A 15,239-nucleotide genomic window follows, 5' to 3' on the forward strand; every position below is an offset into this window, starting at 1 on the left:
AAAAAAAAAACTTTTTACCTTGAAAAGTGAATTTGAGCATTTTTTGAAAATAAAATGGGCTATTTTACTTAATGGTTACACCACATGACATATTTAGAGTCATTACATGTAAACTTTTTTTTTAACCATATGAAATCAATTGGATTACAAATAGTTAATTTCTAAACACTTAAAAATATATATATTTTTCTTTATTATGGCAACTCTTGTATGTCATTTACCCTATTGCCAATAACCTCACAATAATCAAATATTGGTAATTGATCAAAGAAATCGCGATAGGTTTTTTTTTGTCCATATCGCAAGACCTAATTTGAAAGATACATAACCACTTAAATACATGTAGACACTCTTGAGGGAAAAACCTCTAGCTTCCACGTCCCGATCAAGTAGTGGGGTCAAAATTTGGCTTCAAACCTATAGCACGTTGTAGAAATGCATTCTTGTGATTGCCATTAGTCTTCAGTGTCACATGATCCTTCAGAAATCAATCTAATATGCAGTATAATATAAATAAGGATAAATCCCTTTTAAAAGAAAAGATGGTCTGATTCTGTTTGGCCATAGGGATGTGAACACCTACACCTTTGTTTTCATTCTCCATGCTTGGTGAGATTTGAATGTGCTAACGCTATCATCAGAAAGCGTGACGCGGGACGCTGTTTCATTCTGCAGTCCTGTTCTATCTGCACTCCACACTGAAGAGCGTGAGGAATGAGGACAGATACATCACACACTCAGCTCTGTTCATGCATGCGCTGTTATCTGAGCACGCTGCGATAGTGTGTGTGCAGTGTCAATTCACAGCTTTTCTCTATAGCTTAAAATACTGCACTCACTCGCCTCCCTGCAGACAACTCCCATTATAAAGACAAACAACAACATGTGTGTGTGTGTGTGAAGAATCAGTGGATGTGCTCATCCGACTCTTTTGTTGCTGCAAAGGGAACGTTTCTGACTGGATGACTGCATAATTTCCAAAAATTGTGTTACATGATTTGCTTGTCATATGGTTGAAGTAGGCATCTAGATACTGTACAGATCATGGCTTGTACTTGTCTTACATACTGATTTGCATGAATCCAGAGTAATCTAAACATTTCAAAGAACAAGATGTTCCCAAAGAGCGGCAACATCAACATTTTATATAATCTCAATACATTTCACATAAAGACAAGTTCTCAAAGGTTTCATTGCTTTACTTGTGTGGACTTGCATTAATAATTATAGACAGGGGATGCAGGGGATTCTGGTTGTCCAAATCAAAAGATCTCACCCCTAAAATCTTTGATATTTTGGTCCCTGGGGCAATGACACAACACTCATTTTTTTTTGTCTGGATCTATAAATGTGACCCTGGACAACAAAACCAGTCATAAGGGTCAATTTTTCGAAATTGAGATTTATACAAGCTGAATAAATAAGCTTTCCATTGATGTATGGTTTGTTAGGATAGGACAATATTTGGCCGAGATACAACTATTTGAAAATCTGGAATCTGAGGGTGCAAAAAAAAAATCAAACAAATTGAGAAAATCACCTTTAAAGTTGTCCAAATGAAGTTCTTAGCAATGCATATTACTAATCAAAAATTAAGTTTTTATATATTTACAGTAGGACATTTACAAAATATCTTTATGGAACATGATCTTTACTTAATATCCTAATGATTTTTGGCATAAAAGAAAAATCAATAATTTTGACCCATATCATGTTTTTTTGGCTATTGCTACAAATATACCCCTATCTATCTATCTATCTATCTATCTATCTATCTATGTATACTAATACACACAGTTTCAAATAAATTCGACATGAAATGCAAATTCACCTCATATATTTTCTAAATGCATGATTTGAAATGATTTGCATATGCATATGTCTCATTTTAACTTTTTATTTGCCTTGTAATTCTTAATCAGATTGGGTCTTCCCACAAAAGTAATAGTGCTGCTTGACTTAAGTTTAACACCAGTTAAAATACATTAAACAAATTGTGCAGGAACATCATAACACTGGCAAATTAGCATCAGAGGTCTGTGTATGAGCTCTTCTAACTGGCTGTAACTGGCCTCATATTGGGAGTGTGTTAGCGTGTGTGTTCCTGTAATGCTTCTGCTAGTGCTGGCTGATGATCAGCCCTGTTAAAGCCCGTATCCATTCAGCGCTGGGCTGCGGGACGGGACATAGCCTCACTCTGATGATCTGAGCTGTCTGTCAACCACAGTGGCAGGACAGATTTCGCTTCACTGTGTTTTAGCCTCTCAAGTTCATTTCACCTTTTGGTCCTTTATAAATGAAGGTGGCTTCTTTGTAGTGATACATCGATCGAGTTCCATGTTCTTTCTAAGAAAAATCTTGTTTTCTAAATCTATACATGAGCCTGTGATGGCCATTCCTTGCCAGGATATTGAACAAATCATTTGGTATTGAGTTTTACGTATACTCTACAAAATGCTGCATGACACCCACAGCTAAATCAATGAGCCGTGGCCGAGCTTGTGAAGATTTTCTAGTGTCAGATAAATCAGTTTTGTCTAGCTATAGGCAATATAGCTTCAATTTTTTTATGACATTTGACAATAATTTTTCAGCATTTATTACTCTTTTTTTTTTTTTTATATCTGATTATACGTATTATGAAAGAACATGAATTAACAAATAACATCAGTATTTATTTGTTGTATTTGCAGTATTTCATTGTTTAACTAAAGCTAAAACTAAATAAAATTAAATAAAAAAACTAAATAAAATGTATTAAAAAACATATTGACTTAACGGAAATTTTAAAAAATTGCAAAAACTTTAACTAAAATAAAAATAAAAATTAATTTTTTTGAATAAATAAAAAAATATTTAAAAAACTATAGTAGTATCTCAGTGATACTAAAATAACTGCTCAAAATCGACCCTATGCATGTTAACGCCTTATTGTGAATTATTCTTGAAAGCATGTTATAAATAAGAATTGTTGTTCATTGTTAGTTCATGATACCTAATGCAGTAACACATTTTAACAAATCGAATCTTATTGTGAACATTTTAATTCATAAAAATGGCACATGCCATAAACATTCCTGAGTGCTGATGCAAATGAAGCATTGAGTCAGTTATGAAGTGAATCATTGAAATGGACAGTCTAACATAACTGTAATTTAGTCTGAAAAGTGTCTTAATGGCTAAATAAAAAACTCATTAAAATGATTGCAATGTTTGATGTCGCTTTTATATTGCCAGAAAACAATATATCAATTATTCTATTTATATTGCACAGTCCTGCTTTGTAATGAAGAAAAAGACTTCATGCAGGTTTTGTTGAGGCCTTTCCAGAACACACTGTGTGCTTCCTAGTGATAGAGAGAGAGAGATGGAGAGAGGGAGGCAGACAGAGAGAGAGAGAGAGAGAGAGAGAGAGAGAGAGAGATGTTCAAAGGAAACTCCCACACACTGCAGAGGTTGAGCCCACATCACACAGACAGAGGATGACATTTCTACATGCTATGCTATCTAGACAGAAGCCAGGCACTGATATTGTTAGAAGAAGTGAAAGACTGAAGGAGTATGAAATGATTACTAATTAACCCGAATGAAATATTTACAACCACATTTGTAGTTTGTTTGGGTGCATTTCATATGCCGCCTCCAAAGATTTACGCAATCATTTATTTAAAGGTGAAGTGTATAGTTTCTACACCAATAGCACCACCAAACGTAATTGTAAAAATAACTGTTTCAAACATATTTCTTGAACATTTCCCTTACCTGCTATTGGTCAAACTAACAGATAGCCATGCCCCAAACTCACACCATTGGTTGCTATGATGTTCAAATAGACGAGCAACAGTTTAATAATGCCACATTTGTTCTTATTTTATCAACACTTGAATGTTGGTAATTTACATTAAAGGGGTCATATGATGCAATTAAATTTTTTCCTTTCTCTTAATAAAAAAAAAGCTGAAAAAATTTAATTTTTGTCAAAGACTGACAAAAATTCAGTTTTCTGCTTCACATGTTTTTGGGTTCAGAAGTGCTGTGCTATTTCAGAAAATCCATAACAGCGCCCCCTACCATATAACACTGAAAATACATATTTCCGGAATAACTCGACAAAGGCAGAAAAGCATTTTATGATAAATAATTGAAAGTATCATCAGTGGCAGAGAAAGAGTTAATGAGGAACAAACTTTGTGACTATTAAAAACAGTATTTGTTTCATGAATACTGCAAATTCAGACATACTGTAACAGGCATACTATTTCATGTGTACTATATGTTTTATAATGTTTTCCTTTTTTGATTAGCCTTTATAATTTAATTAATTAATAATAATTTATGCATTTAGCAGACGCTTTTATCCAAAGCGACTTACAGTGCATTCAGGCTATACATTTTTTACCAGTATGTGTGTTCCCTGGGAATCGAACCCACGACCTTTTGCGCTGCTAACGCAATGCTCTACCAAACTGTATGGAAACTGTGCTTGAAGACTTTAAATTGGAAGAATATAAAAGAATCAAGATCTGGAATATCAGTATAAAATGTTTTGAAAATTGATTCCCAGTTTTAGTTATGTAAATCATAGATGTTCTAGTGCAGTGGTTCTCAATTCCAGTCTTTGTGTACCACCGCTCTGCATATTTTGCATGTCTCTCTTATTTAACACACCTGATTCAGATAACCCAGCTCGTTAGAAGAGAGCTCCATGCATGAACTGTGTTCCGAATGACATGGTGGCTACACAGTGTTCTTTGCTCCCTATTCCCTGAGCACGGGAAATCTGTTGAGGTTTACTTTACTTTACATTCATTCATGCCCACTGTCTGCAGCGTCTTCACACACAGACGAAAAGAAGTGTGAAGTGTGACATAATATACCTCTGTAAATAAATACAATTTGGAATCATGGCGGAATATCCTGTAATGTCCACTTCTCAGGGCACTTATGGTCTAATAGAACAAATGTCTGTAGTGATAAGAGATACATACAAAATGTGCAGAGCGGGGGGTTGCGAGGACTGGAATTGAGAACCACTGTTCTAGTATGTGATAACTGGGGTGGGTTAGGACAGTGTGTGAATGGATTTTGATGCAGACAGCATCATGTGTTCATGTGTGTGTCAGGGTGTGTCAGGACTACAGCACTGCAGCAACAGCAGACACACCCTCTGTCTCTCTCTCTCTCTCTCTCTCTCTCTCTCTCTCTCCTTCAGTGTGTGAATATCTGGACTCTGAACTGTTAACCCAGACCACTCCTTATTCTCAGATCTACAGGGATTGCATGCTTATTTATGTCATGTATCAGAACTGCACTTAGCCCTGTGTTGAATTATTTGAGGTTTGACCTCATTCATATTTTTAGAATAAAAATGTTTTAGCGTTTCATGCATTGAGACCTGTTAATATAGAAATGCACTGACAGATGAAACCGTTAAAGCATGTATGAGAAGAATGTCTGGACTTGATCTAGGATGGACAGTTGTTGTTGTTGTTAAATGCTATTTCATTACAGCTAACATTGAAGCTAGCTGAAATTAGCATGTGGCTGGATGATCACATACAAGGAGCTTGAATGTCATTTCATGTTTATAATATAAAGATGGACCTGAACAGCAGACATGGATTGCTTTGTTGATTTTTTTTTTCATGATATAGGCTACCATACACATGTTAAAACAAAATTATTTCATGTTTTCTTTAGAATCTTTAAAAAAAAAAAAAAACTGTCAAGAAATGTCTGGTCATATATCACCCCAAAATTAAAGGAAATAGATAAGAAAATGAATTTACATACAGATAAAGAATTTTTATTTATTTATTTATTGTGACATTATTTGAATAACATTTTAAGCACAATTTCTCTCTAATTCTCATTACTGCTCTGCAAAAAAAAAAAGATATATTATTTTAAACTTGAAAAAATATAATATACTGTATATTATATATATATATATATATATAATTGTATTGTTGAGAGAAAAAACATAAATAAGTTGTTTATTACATGTATAAATATGTATAAAAATGTCACATTTTATTATTATATGTATAAATAATGTAAAATACTGGTAAAACCAACCTTTACAAACACTAGAAACATGTATTTTAATACTCCTCACTCCACAACAAATCATCTAAATTTAGAACAGAACAGGAAGTAAAAATATAAGTATAAAACAAACAAATAGTGACATTCATTATAAACAACATTTCTTATAAACTCCAAGCCCAAACAAATTTATTTAAAGCTAAACTGTTAAAGCTAAAGCTCATGTACCGCTCTCATTCATGTTGTTAAATGCATTACATAAATCGCTATGGAATATAAGTCACTGCACATTTGAAAGAATATGACTTGTATTTTGGAAAATACAGTATTCAGCAGCAAAACCTCGTTTCCAGTTGGAAAAAAGATGAGGAGGATGGAAAAGACCAGGATACTCATGTAATTCAAGTATGCTCAGTCGTGTGTGTGACACACATCTTTACTCTGACAGGATGAAAGCATCCATTACTGCTCCTCATGCTGATCACTTCCTGTGTGAATGCCTCTGGAATCCCACTCTTATAGGGCTGTGACATTTCCTTGCAGTTCTTTCTCAGGCCCTGTTTTACATAACAAATGCCAGTTCTCCACAGAATTACTGTTTATTTGTGTTTCTGTTATTACAAATGTCAGCTAGCTCATTATCAGACACAGCAGAGGCAGTGGGAATCTTGACAATCCGTTTGTTTACCGAGCTGAGCTGCACTTCACTTCTCAAAGCACTTGATGCATAGGCAAAATTGTTAGATTTTTTTTTTGGTGCTTGTCTGAGCGGAAATCTCTGTATGTCGCTATGTGGTTGCCATATCCATCAAAAATATGCTTCGTCTCTTACTTTTATTTTTATTTTTGGGTTTTGCTTGCAGATGCAGATTATGCTATAGATTGGATTTTGATAACTGTTCTTTTTTGAGGACTTCCTTCTCCCTCATGATAATTGAAAACATCAGCTCATGGTATCTCTGGAAGATCTGATTGTTATTTCTCTCTCTTTCAGACTGACAGTAATGCCAGTTACCTCAGAGCAGCCCGAGCTGGAAACCTCGAGAAAGCCCTCGATTATATAAAGTCTGGTGTGGACATCAACATCTGCAACCAGGTCATACACCTTCCTTTTTGTAAAATTAACATTTAAATTTGTACTACAGTATATACTCCCAAACTAGACAGTAAAGACATTTATAATGTCACAAAAGATTTCTATTTCAAATAAATGCTCTTCTCTTGAAATTTCTAAAGAATACTGAAATAGGGTTTCCACAAACATATTAAGTAGCACAGCTGTTGTTAGCATTGGTAAATGTTTATTGAGCAGCAAATCTGCATATATTAAAAATATTATTACAATTTTAAATTGTAAAAATATGTCACAAAGCTACTGTTTTTACTCTATTTTTGACTAAATAAATGCAGCCTTGGTGAGCATAAGAGACTTTCTAATGTTGAGTAGCTCTGATTTAGATTTGATTAACCATGAACCATTTTCCATCTGATATGCCTCATTGTAGTCCTAAATAGTATTTATAAACAGTCATGATTCATCTGTTTCTCTGGATGCAGAATGGGTTGAACGCTCTTCATCTAGCATCTAAAGAAGGCCATGTGGAGGTTGTGGCTGACCTTATTAAACTTGGTGCCACTGTGGACGCTGCAACAAAGGTAAGACCCACTTCACCAGATCAGATATTATAACACACCACTATTAAGGCACTATTTGCACTAGTACAGACGACTGAGCATATGAATTAAAGATGACAAGTGTGTTACTCAGCAGTGCATGACTTCATAGACATGACTTTGCTGCATCAGCAAGTCTTCAAAGTCACTGTTGCCCGATGTTCAGGTTGACTATGAGCCTCTACCAAGGGCTGGATCTACTCATTCATGCTGAGGATCTTCAAGAGGAAGATTTCAGTAATGGTTTTAGAAAACTCTGATGAAAAGTGAATTCTTCAAAGTGTAATTTATGTACCAGAACAGTGACTGAAATAGCGAGGAAGCATTCCAAAAGACTATGAAAAAACATCGGGTAACTGTGAGTCAGACTGTTCTCTCATGTTATTCTGATTCCAGAAAGGAAACACTGCTCTGCATATAGCATCGCTCGCTGGACAGGCAGATGTCGTCAAGGAACTTGTAAATAATGGAGCGAATATCGACACCCAGTCTCAGGTACAATCAGCACTTGACAAGGATGAGTGGCTTTTAATTTACTGTAAAACATGATTCCATTCTTACAGTGCGTTCAAGTCATTTTACGAGTTGAACGCACATGAACTCCAACTTAAAGTCATAATTACAGGTGGGAAACTTTCTTCACACCCCAATTTTCTGAGATGTGGTCATGTCAGTGAGAAAATATGGCAATAAATGTAGCATCTGTAGTAAATATGTTTATGTTATTAATGAAATATTTTTTTTTCCATTTAGAATAAAACTAAATAGCATGTGCAAAATACAGTAGTAATGTACAATTACCATAGAATATGGACCTTTTTCACATTTCCGGGTTTCTCAGCAGCAGAAGTCGTCATAGTTGGGTAAACTTCTATTGCAGTGAATGGGAGACTACCACAGATATATATTTTTTGCATTCTCATTTGCTCAAATAGCAAAAGAAAAACTCCATGATAGTGTTTTCATGACTTTCCAAAAAAGGGGAAAAAATTACTGACTGATAACGGCAGTCAGTAGAGAGAACGATGTCAAATTTACCGTCACTCCCATAGATGCTGTATTAGAAACACCCTCGCATTAGCGTTAACCAGTTTTTTGTCATTTGATGCAAAGGTACTATAATACAAAGTATAGTGTTATAAATGTACATAAGTTTTTTTTTTTTTAATTATGGTTTTACGATGCGGATAACCATTGAAACGTATCATCACAGTTGTGAAAAGGGTCCATATAATGATTAAATTGACAGCACCTTCATAAATTAAATATAAACAAAAAAGCAAAACACATTGATGCACTTTTTTATTCAACATTTGTAGAAGTACAGTTTAAAAATCTTCAGCCGGCCAAATGTAAATACGAATTTCCAATTTTCCAATTTCCATTGTAAATACTTTCCAACTTGTAAATATGATTATCCCAGGAGAACTTGAACACACCATTAATCCAAAAATGCACTCTACACAAGTCTCAATTTTTTTTGCAGAGGAACCTGTAGCATTTGTGAAGCTAGTTTGAAATTGTACAGTATCTTGACAAACTAAAAGCTACTCAAAATTTAAAGTAATTTACTGTAGCTACACTAAAAACATTTGTTAGCTACAAATTGCACATTTTCCAACAAAATCAATGTAGAAGTTTTGAAAAATGACAGCAGATTTTGTCCGGGCCTGCTAATAACTATGCTAGCTAATCTTAGCTAATTTATGGTTAGCTACAAAATTAACATCACCAAAAAATAAAACGTTTGAAAATTAAACTAACTACATTAAAGCTTTGAAAGGGGGCGACTTCGTTTAAAATGGTAACTTGTTCAGATTATATAATTTATGACAAAAAGACCTAATGAAAGGCCTAATGAAGTTTTGAATTATTGAACCAGGATTATGGTCACAGCATTAAAACTCAACAATAAAAGGGCAAAAACATAGCTATGAAAAGCAGCATGTACAGTAGAAAAAAATACTTTGTTGCACCACAGAAAAACAAAGGTAGTGCTACTTTTAGTTAGTTTTACTGTCCACCGCTAATTGAACTGGATGTGTTGTTGTTCAGGTAGCTATTTATACATAGTTATACTATACACACAACTAACTTCTTCAGCAAGATTCTTTTCAAACTACTGCCCTGTCATGACAGTGGTTGATCTGAAAGAGAAGACCAACCATAAAAGTCAGTTCATGCTAATATCCACTGTAGCACCACAGAGAATGTGAATTGCACCAGTGTTGCGTTGAAGTATGGATTTTGAGTAAAGTTCTGATACTTAAGTTCTCAGTTTGTCCTCGTAAAAGATAGCTCTATTACTCTGATACTCTGAAGTGCTGCATTAAATATAACCTACTTATGTCTCCATTTTGATGAGAAACTGTTGGGATTTGAGAGCTGGTATGGTCGATAGTTATAGTAGTGCATGCGTTTTTGCCTTGTCACCGAAATTATCCTAAGGGAGTCCAAAATTAAACACACACACACACACACACACACACACACACACACACACACACGTGTATGGGAGACTAGAGACAGACTATGTTTTATCTCAAGAACTTATCACAAGTGCAGCCTGGTTCTACTTTCTCACACTGCAGTGCTTAAAATAGAGACACTCACTTCGTGAATGAGGAGGCTGATTGCAAATTGTTAAATGTTTGATATTCTTTTTGTACCGTAGTGTAAAAAAATTATGTATCCTATGTACACTCCACATTTATCAATATTAGCTAGCTAGCTACTTTAGCTGAATCATTTAAGCTATGGTGCTGTATGTTAGTGTGAAACCCAGGCCCAGACTTTATTGGCGTTCGCATAACTCTACAGAAAGCTGTACAGATTAACACAGAATTTGAGTTTTCCATTGTGAGAAATGTCAGCAGATTCTGTCTAGGCCTGCTAATAACTATGCTAACTAATCTTAGCTAACTTATGGTTAACTACACATTTAATATCACCAACAAATGAAGCATTTAACAATTGAAACATTATGCATTCAGTATCATTTAGCTAAGTGAAAATGTATGTTAAGATGTATTGTCTGCTACTGAAGCGATTAAGCTAAGCTAACTAAGCTACCATGTATACATTTTATAAATTGACTTCTATTTTGTGGACCATGCTGGTAAAACACTTCATTTCCCAGAATGCCTCAAATTTTGAGTTCAGTATTTATATTTATAAAGTTGAAAACAATGCGGTGGACATTTTGCATTAGCCTAATTGTTTTGACAATATTGAATTTATAAATTAACAAATAGTCAAAATGAACGGTGTATTGTGTTTTAATTTCTTTGCTGTGTGTCTGCATTTCCTCTTCCTGTCATTTCAATTCAACTTCCTGTGGGTGTGGCCAATTCACTTCACACTCATGAACTGAAAAGAAGCCAGTTGTTCTAATGACTGCATATTTGAAGTGTGAAGGTATTTCAAATAAGATGTTAAACTTGTTAGAGAAATCAGCATCACTGCAGTAAGGTCCCACAGATAAGGCTACTGTACTGTATGTCAGAGTCAGTGCTGTGATCAAATCTTGCATTCGAGTCATGGTTAAGCATGGGATGTATATGATTGTTTTGTTGCTTTATAAACTGAAAGAGAATATGATTTTTGTTCCTGCTACAGAATGGCTTCACACCACTCTACATGGCTGCCCAGGAAAACCACCTGAATGTCGTCAAATTCCTCCTGGATAACGGATCCAGTCAGAGCATTGCCACAGAGGTGAGCATAACTTTCTCTTCCAATCCATCCATCACTTACCTCACTGCAATTCCCAGCAGCCCTCTGAAACAGCATACTTTGATGTCAATCTAGCAATGATACATACAGGAACTACCTAGTGACCTTGCTGTCCATTTCAAGGCAACAGGCAGACACTAGTTGCATAGTGAGGGTATTGAATGCCTGGCTTGAAGTGTGTGTGGTGTGTGGGTGCATGACAGAGCAGGGTGCCAGACGTCACTGTCCTTGAGAATGTACCAGGTTCTTGTGTCTCTCAGACAGTGATTATGCACCAGAGAACGCATCCGTGTTTGAAGAGCTGTTTGCATGTTAATGATCTCTGTTGGTGAGAATAAAGGTCTGTTTGAAATTCAGACTTCAACCATAAAAATATCACATGCATTACTGCATTTTGATGTCAAGCTGATCTCTCAGAGAATTATCAAAGATTTGTGTTGCTCTTATTAAACATTCTGTCATTTACTGGACGTGTGCTGATACAATCATATATTTATATATTCTGTGTTTTTCTCAAGATATGAATGGTTATACATATGTATGTTCACGCATCTTAAGACATTTTTAAGGCTTTCATCCCTAAAACACTTGTATGTAGAACTACTTCCTTACACCACCAAGTTTTTAAAATATGCTGTTGTTATTGTAGTTAGGAACATGATGTAAACTGTAATACTGTCAACAAAGTTAAACTTCCTTATAGCCATGCTGGTATAGAATATTAATCAACATCTACAAACTACAAACTACCCTGGTGGTTCAGGGGCCCTACACAACTTGCGTACTTTGCATTCGAGAGAGGACCCGCACTGCTGATGACATCTTTTTTGGATATACATCTTGTAGGACGGTGTCCATTCCTGCTCCTGGAGGACCAAATTCCTGCAGAGTTTAGCTCTAGCCCTAATTAAACACACCTAAACCAACTTATGAAGGTTTTCTGGATTACTAGAAACTTCCAGGTGTGTTGGCGTTGAACTCTGCAGGAGAGTTGTCTTCCAGAAACAGGATTGGACACCCTTGCTCTAGGATTTTCTTCTTTCTATCAATGATCTTGATAAATAGCTCATCACATCTGCTCTAATATGGCGGTCACAGGAAACTGTGTATACTTCAAACCATCAGAACTGGGTGTCCAGTCTTGCTCCTGGGGGGTCAGTGTCCTGCAGAGTTAAGCTCCAACCTGCTCAAACATACTTGCTTGGAGGTTTCTGGTAAATCAGAAGACCTTGATTAGGTGGTTCAGGTATGGTTGATAAGGATTGGAGCTAAATTCTGCAGGACACTTGCCCTCCAGCAGCAGGATTGGACACACCTGACTTTGAAGAGCAGGGCTGGGCAACTCCGGTCCTCAAGATCCATTTTCTTGCAGAGTTTATCTCCAACCCTGGCCAAACTCACCTGCCTGTGGCTTTCAAGTAATCCTGAAGACATTGACTAGCTTGTTCACATGTGCTTGATTAGGGTTGGAGCAAAACTCTGCTGGAAAGTGGATCTTGAGGTCCAGAGTTGCCCACCCCTGTAGAAGAGCATACTGAATCACAACTGATATAAACACTTCCTCTGCAAGAGAATTCTGTAGTGTACCTTTAAGATTGACATCTCTTTGGACTACTCAAGGATTCTTGTGTTGTGTGTTTGTAGGATGGTTTTACTCCTCTGGCCGTAGCTCTTCAGCAGGGTCATGATCAGGTGGTGTCTTTGCTCCTGGAGAACGACACCAAGGGGAAGGTACGACTGCCTGCCCTGCACATCGCCGCTCGTAAGGACGATACTAAAGCAGCGGCGCTGCTCCTGCAGAACGACCACAATGCAGATGTCGAATCCAAGGTACCTCCATCGATATACAGTCAAATCTTTCCATTAGTTTACAACTAGAACTTGATGGTGCTTTCCATTCAAACCCATTAAATGATTACTGTGTTTTGGAATTAACACAATGTAAAACAATATCCATCTAAACAGACTTTGTGGTGGCTGTAAATCAATGGTGCATGATGGGAGATGCTCATTGTAAATTTACTTAAAACTCAATTGTGTCATCTTCAATCACAAGCCAGTTTAAAGCAACTACCAAACAGTTAAACCATAGGCAACTAGTAGATGCACCATCCAGTTAAGCCCTTGTGGTGTCGTGTGATGTGTGGTTTGTCGCTCTCCCTCACAATGTAGCCACCGTACAGCTTGATGCTCCCATTGTGACTTTGTGAACATTAATTAGACCATTCTTTCTCCTCCTGTTCTGGTGGTTCTTCTAGATGATGGTGAATAGAACAACAGAGGTATACATGTACAAATTCTACACACCTCACAAAGTGCCCACATCACGCTGCTGCTGTGGCTGCCGCCCCTTCCCCTTCCCCTCCTGCCCCAGCTCATTGCTTTTTTTGTCTCAGTGGAATGGCGCTTCTATTACTAACGGGCAGCGGAAGACTAGCATGGAGAAGAAACACTCTGGTTTAGCCGGCGAGGTCTGCAGCTGAGAGAGTTACTTATTTAGAACAGGGCATTTTCTTTAATATAGTGTATGTGGCCGTCTTTTTTGTTTGTGTAATTTCTATGCCACTAGTGGCCCAAATGGAATTGCAAGATCATGATTTTCAAAACTCGTCTGACATTTGCTGTTGGTCGCACAGATAGTCCTGTTCAAGAGGTTAACCTACCTGTGGCCCGCTTGTTGTTTCTTTATATTAAACTGCGATAGTTTTTGCCCCAACAACAACAATAAATAGGTTGTAAACAGTAGGAAAGTCTGTGCTGTTCCAGCTAGTTTATGCCGGTTTGGTTCTGGTCTAGCCGATGGACCAGTAAAGACATGCTATTACTTACAGTATCTAATAAAACTGTAGGATCAAAAAATATATATATTAGGGGTGTAGCGATAAACGTATTCGTATTGAACTGTTCGGTATGAGGCTTTCGGTTCGGTACTCATTACAAACCGAACGATTCGATTAGTTGGACTAATCCTATTACATTTGAAAAATAAAACAGCTTAAAGTGTGTGAAATATAATGTTCTCAGTGCCACTGCACTCAACAAGGCAGCCCAAACGGCGTAACAGGCAACGTGCTGTCTGCCCCGCGATAACCTCCCCGTGCTGGGTTGGGTTGCATCGAAAGACTATGATCTTGTATCGATGATAGCCAGAGATATTGTCAAAAACATCAATTGTTGGCAATATTAAGATATTTGGCATTTCCAATTAATGCAGGCCTGTTACATTCTTATTTTCATTAGGCCTATTATTATTATTATGAAGTTACTTTTATTATTAAATTAAAATTACAATTAATTTACCCAGCAATAATTACCAAATAATAAAAAAGGTATTTTAAAACAGGTCTATACAATGAAGTATAGGCCTATGATTAAAATATTAACTTCAGTCATCAATAAAAATCAAGGAAATAAAAAGCTTTTATTTCAAGCACCGACTTTCAAAAACAACCTGTTTAACGCGAAATATGTTTCTTCTCATTTTTTTTCACTATGTAATATTAGAAATAGTTAGCTATATACCGTTATCAGCATATGTTGAAGTAGATTAGTCTTGACGTCTCTGAGAGAATATGCGGCGTCAGATGGCGAAACTCCGTCATTCTGTTTTTACTTTCACTTTCTGCATATAGTGAATTGAATTGAGATTAAGACGTTCACCGGCGTAACTCTTGCGCAAAGTTTGCACGTTGCTTGTGTGTGATATCCATTGGCTCGCCTTCATAGTTTAAAACAGAAATATTTCCAACATTGCGACGTAACCAATTACCCCCGTACCGAAC

General features: G+C 36.4%; 1 protein-coding gene across 1 annotated transcript in view; it reads left to right on the top strand.

Annotated features, from left to right (window-relative positions):
* LOC107727055 (ankyrin-3-like) overlaps nucleotides 1–15,239 on the top strand; it is a 117,407-nt gene that overhangs the window by 30,168 nt on the left and 72,000 nt on the right. The window contains exons 2-7 of the mRNA XM_016536818.1: nucleotides 7,043–7,144; nucleotides 7,606–7,704; nucleotides 8,119–8,217; nucleotides 11,341–11,439; nucleotides 13,102–13,287; nucleotides 13,716–13,739. Coding sequence (XP_016392304.1) covers nucleotides 7,043–7,144; nucleotides 7,606–7,704; nucleotides 8,119–8,217; nucleotides 11,341–11,439; nucleotides 13,102–13,287; nucleotides 13,716–13,739 — 609 coding nt within the window. The remainder of the gene's footprint in view (nucleotides 1–7,042; nucleotides 7,145–7,605; nucleotides 7,705–8,118; nucleotides 8,218–11,340; nucleotides 11,440–13,101; nucleotides 13,288–13,715; nucleotides 13,740–15,239) is intronic.

The sequence above is a fragment of the Sinocyclocheilus rhinocerous genome, unplaced genomic scaffold (assembly GCF_001515625.1).
Source record: "Sinocyclocheilus rhinocerous isolate Xijiao unplaced genomic scaffold, SAMN03320098_v1.1 scaffold2020, whole genome shotgun sequence".
Taxonomy (NCBI): domain Eukaryota; kingdom Metazoa; phylum Chordata; class Actinopteri; order Cypriniformes; family Cyprinidae; genus Sinocyclocheilus; species Sinocyclocheilus rhinocerous.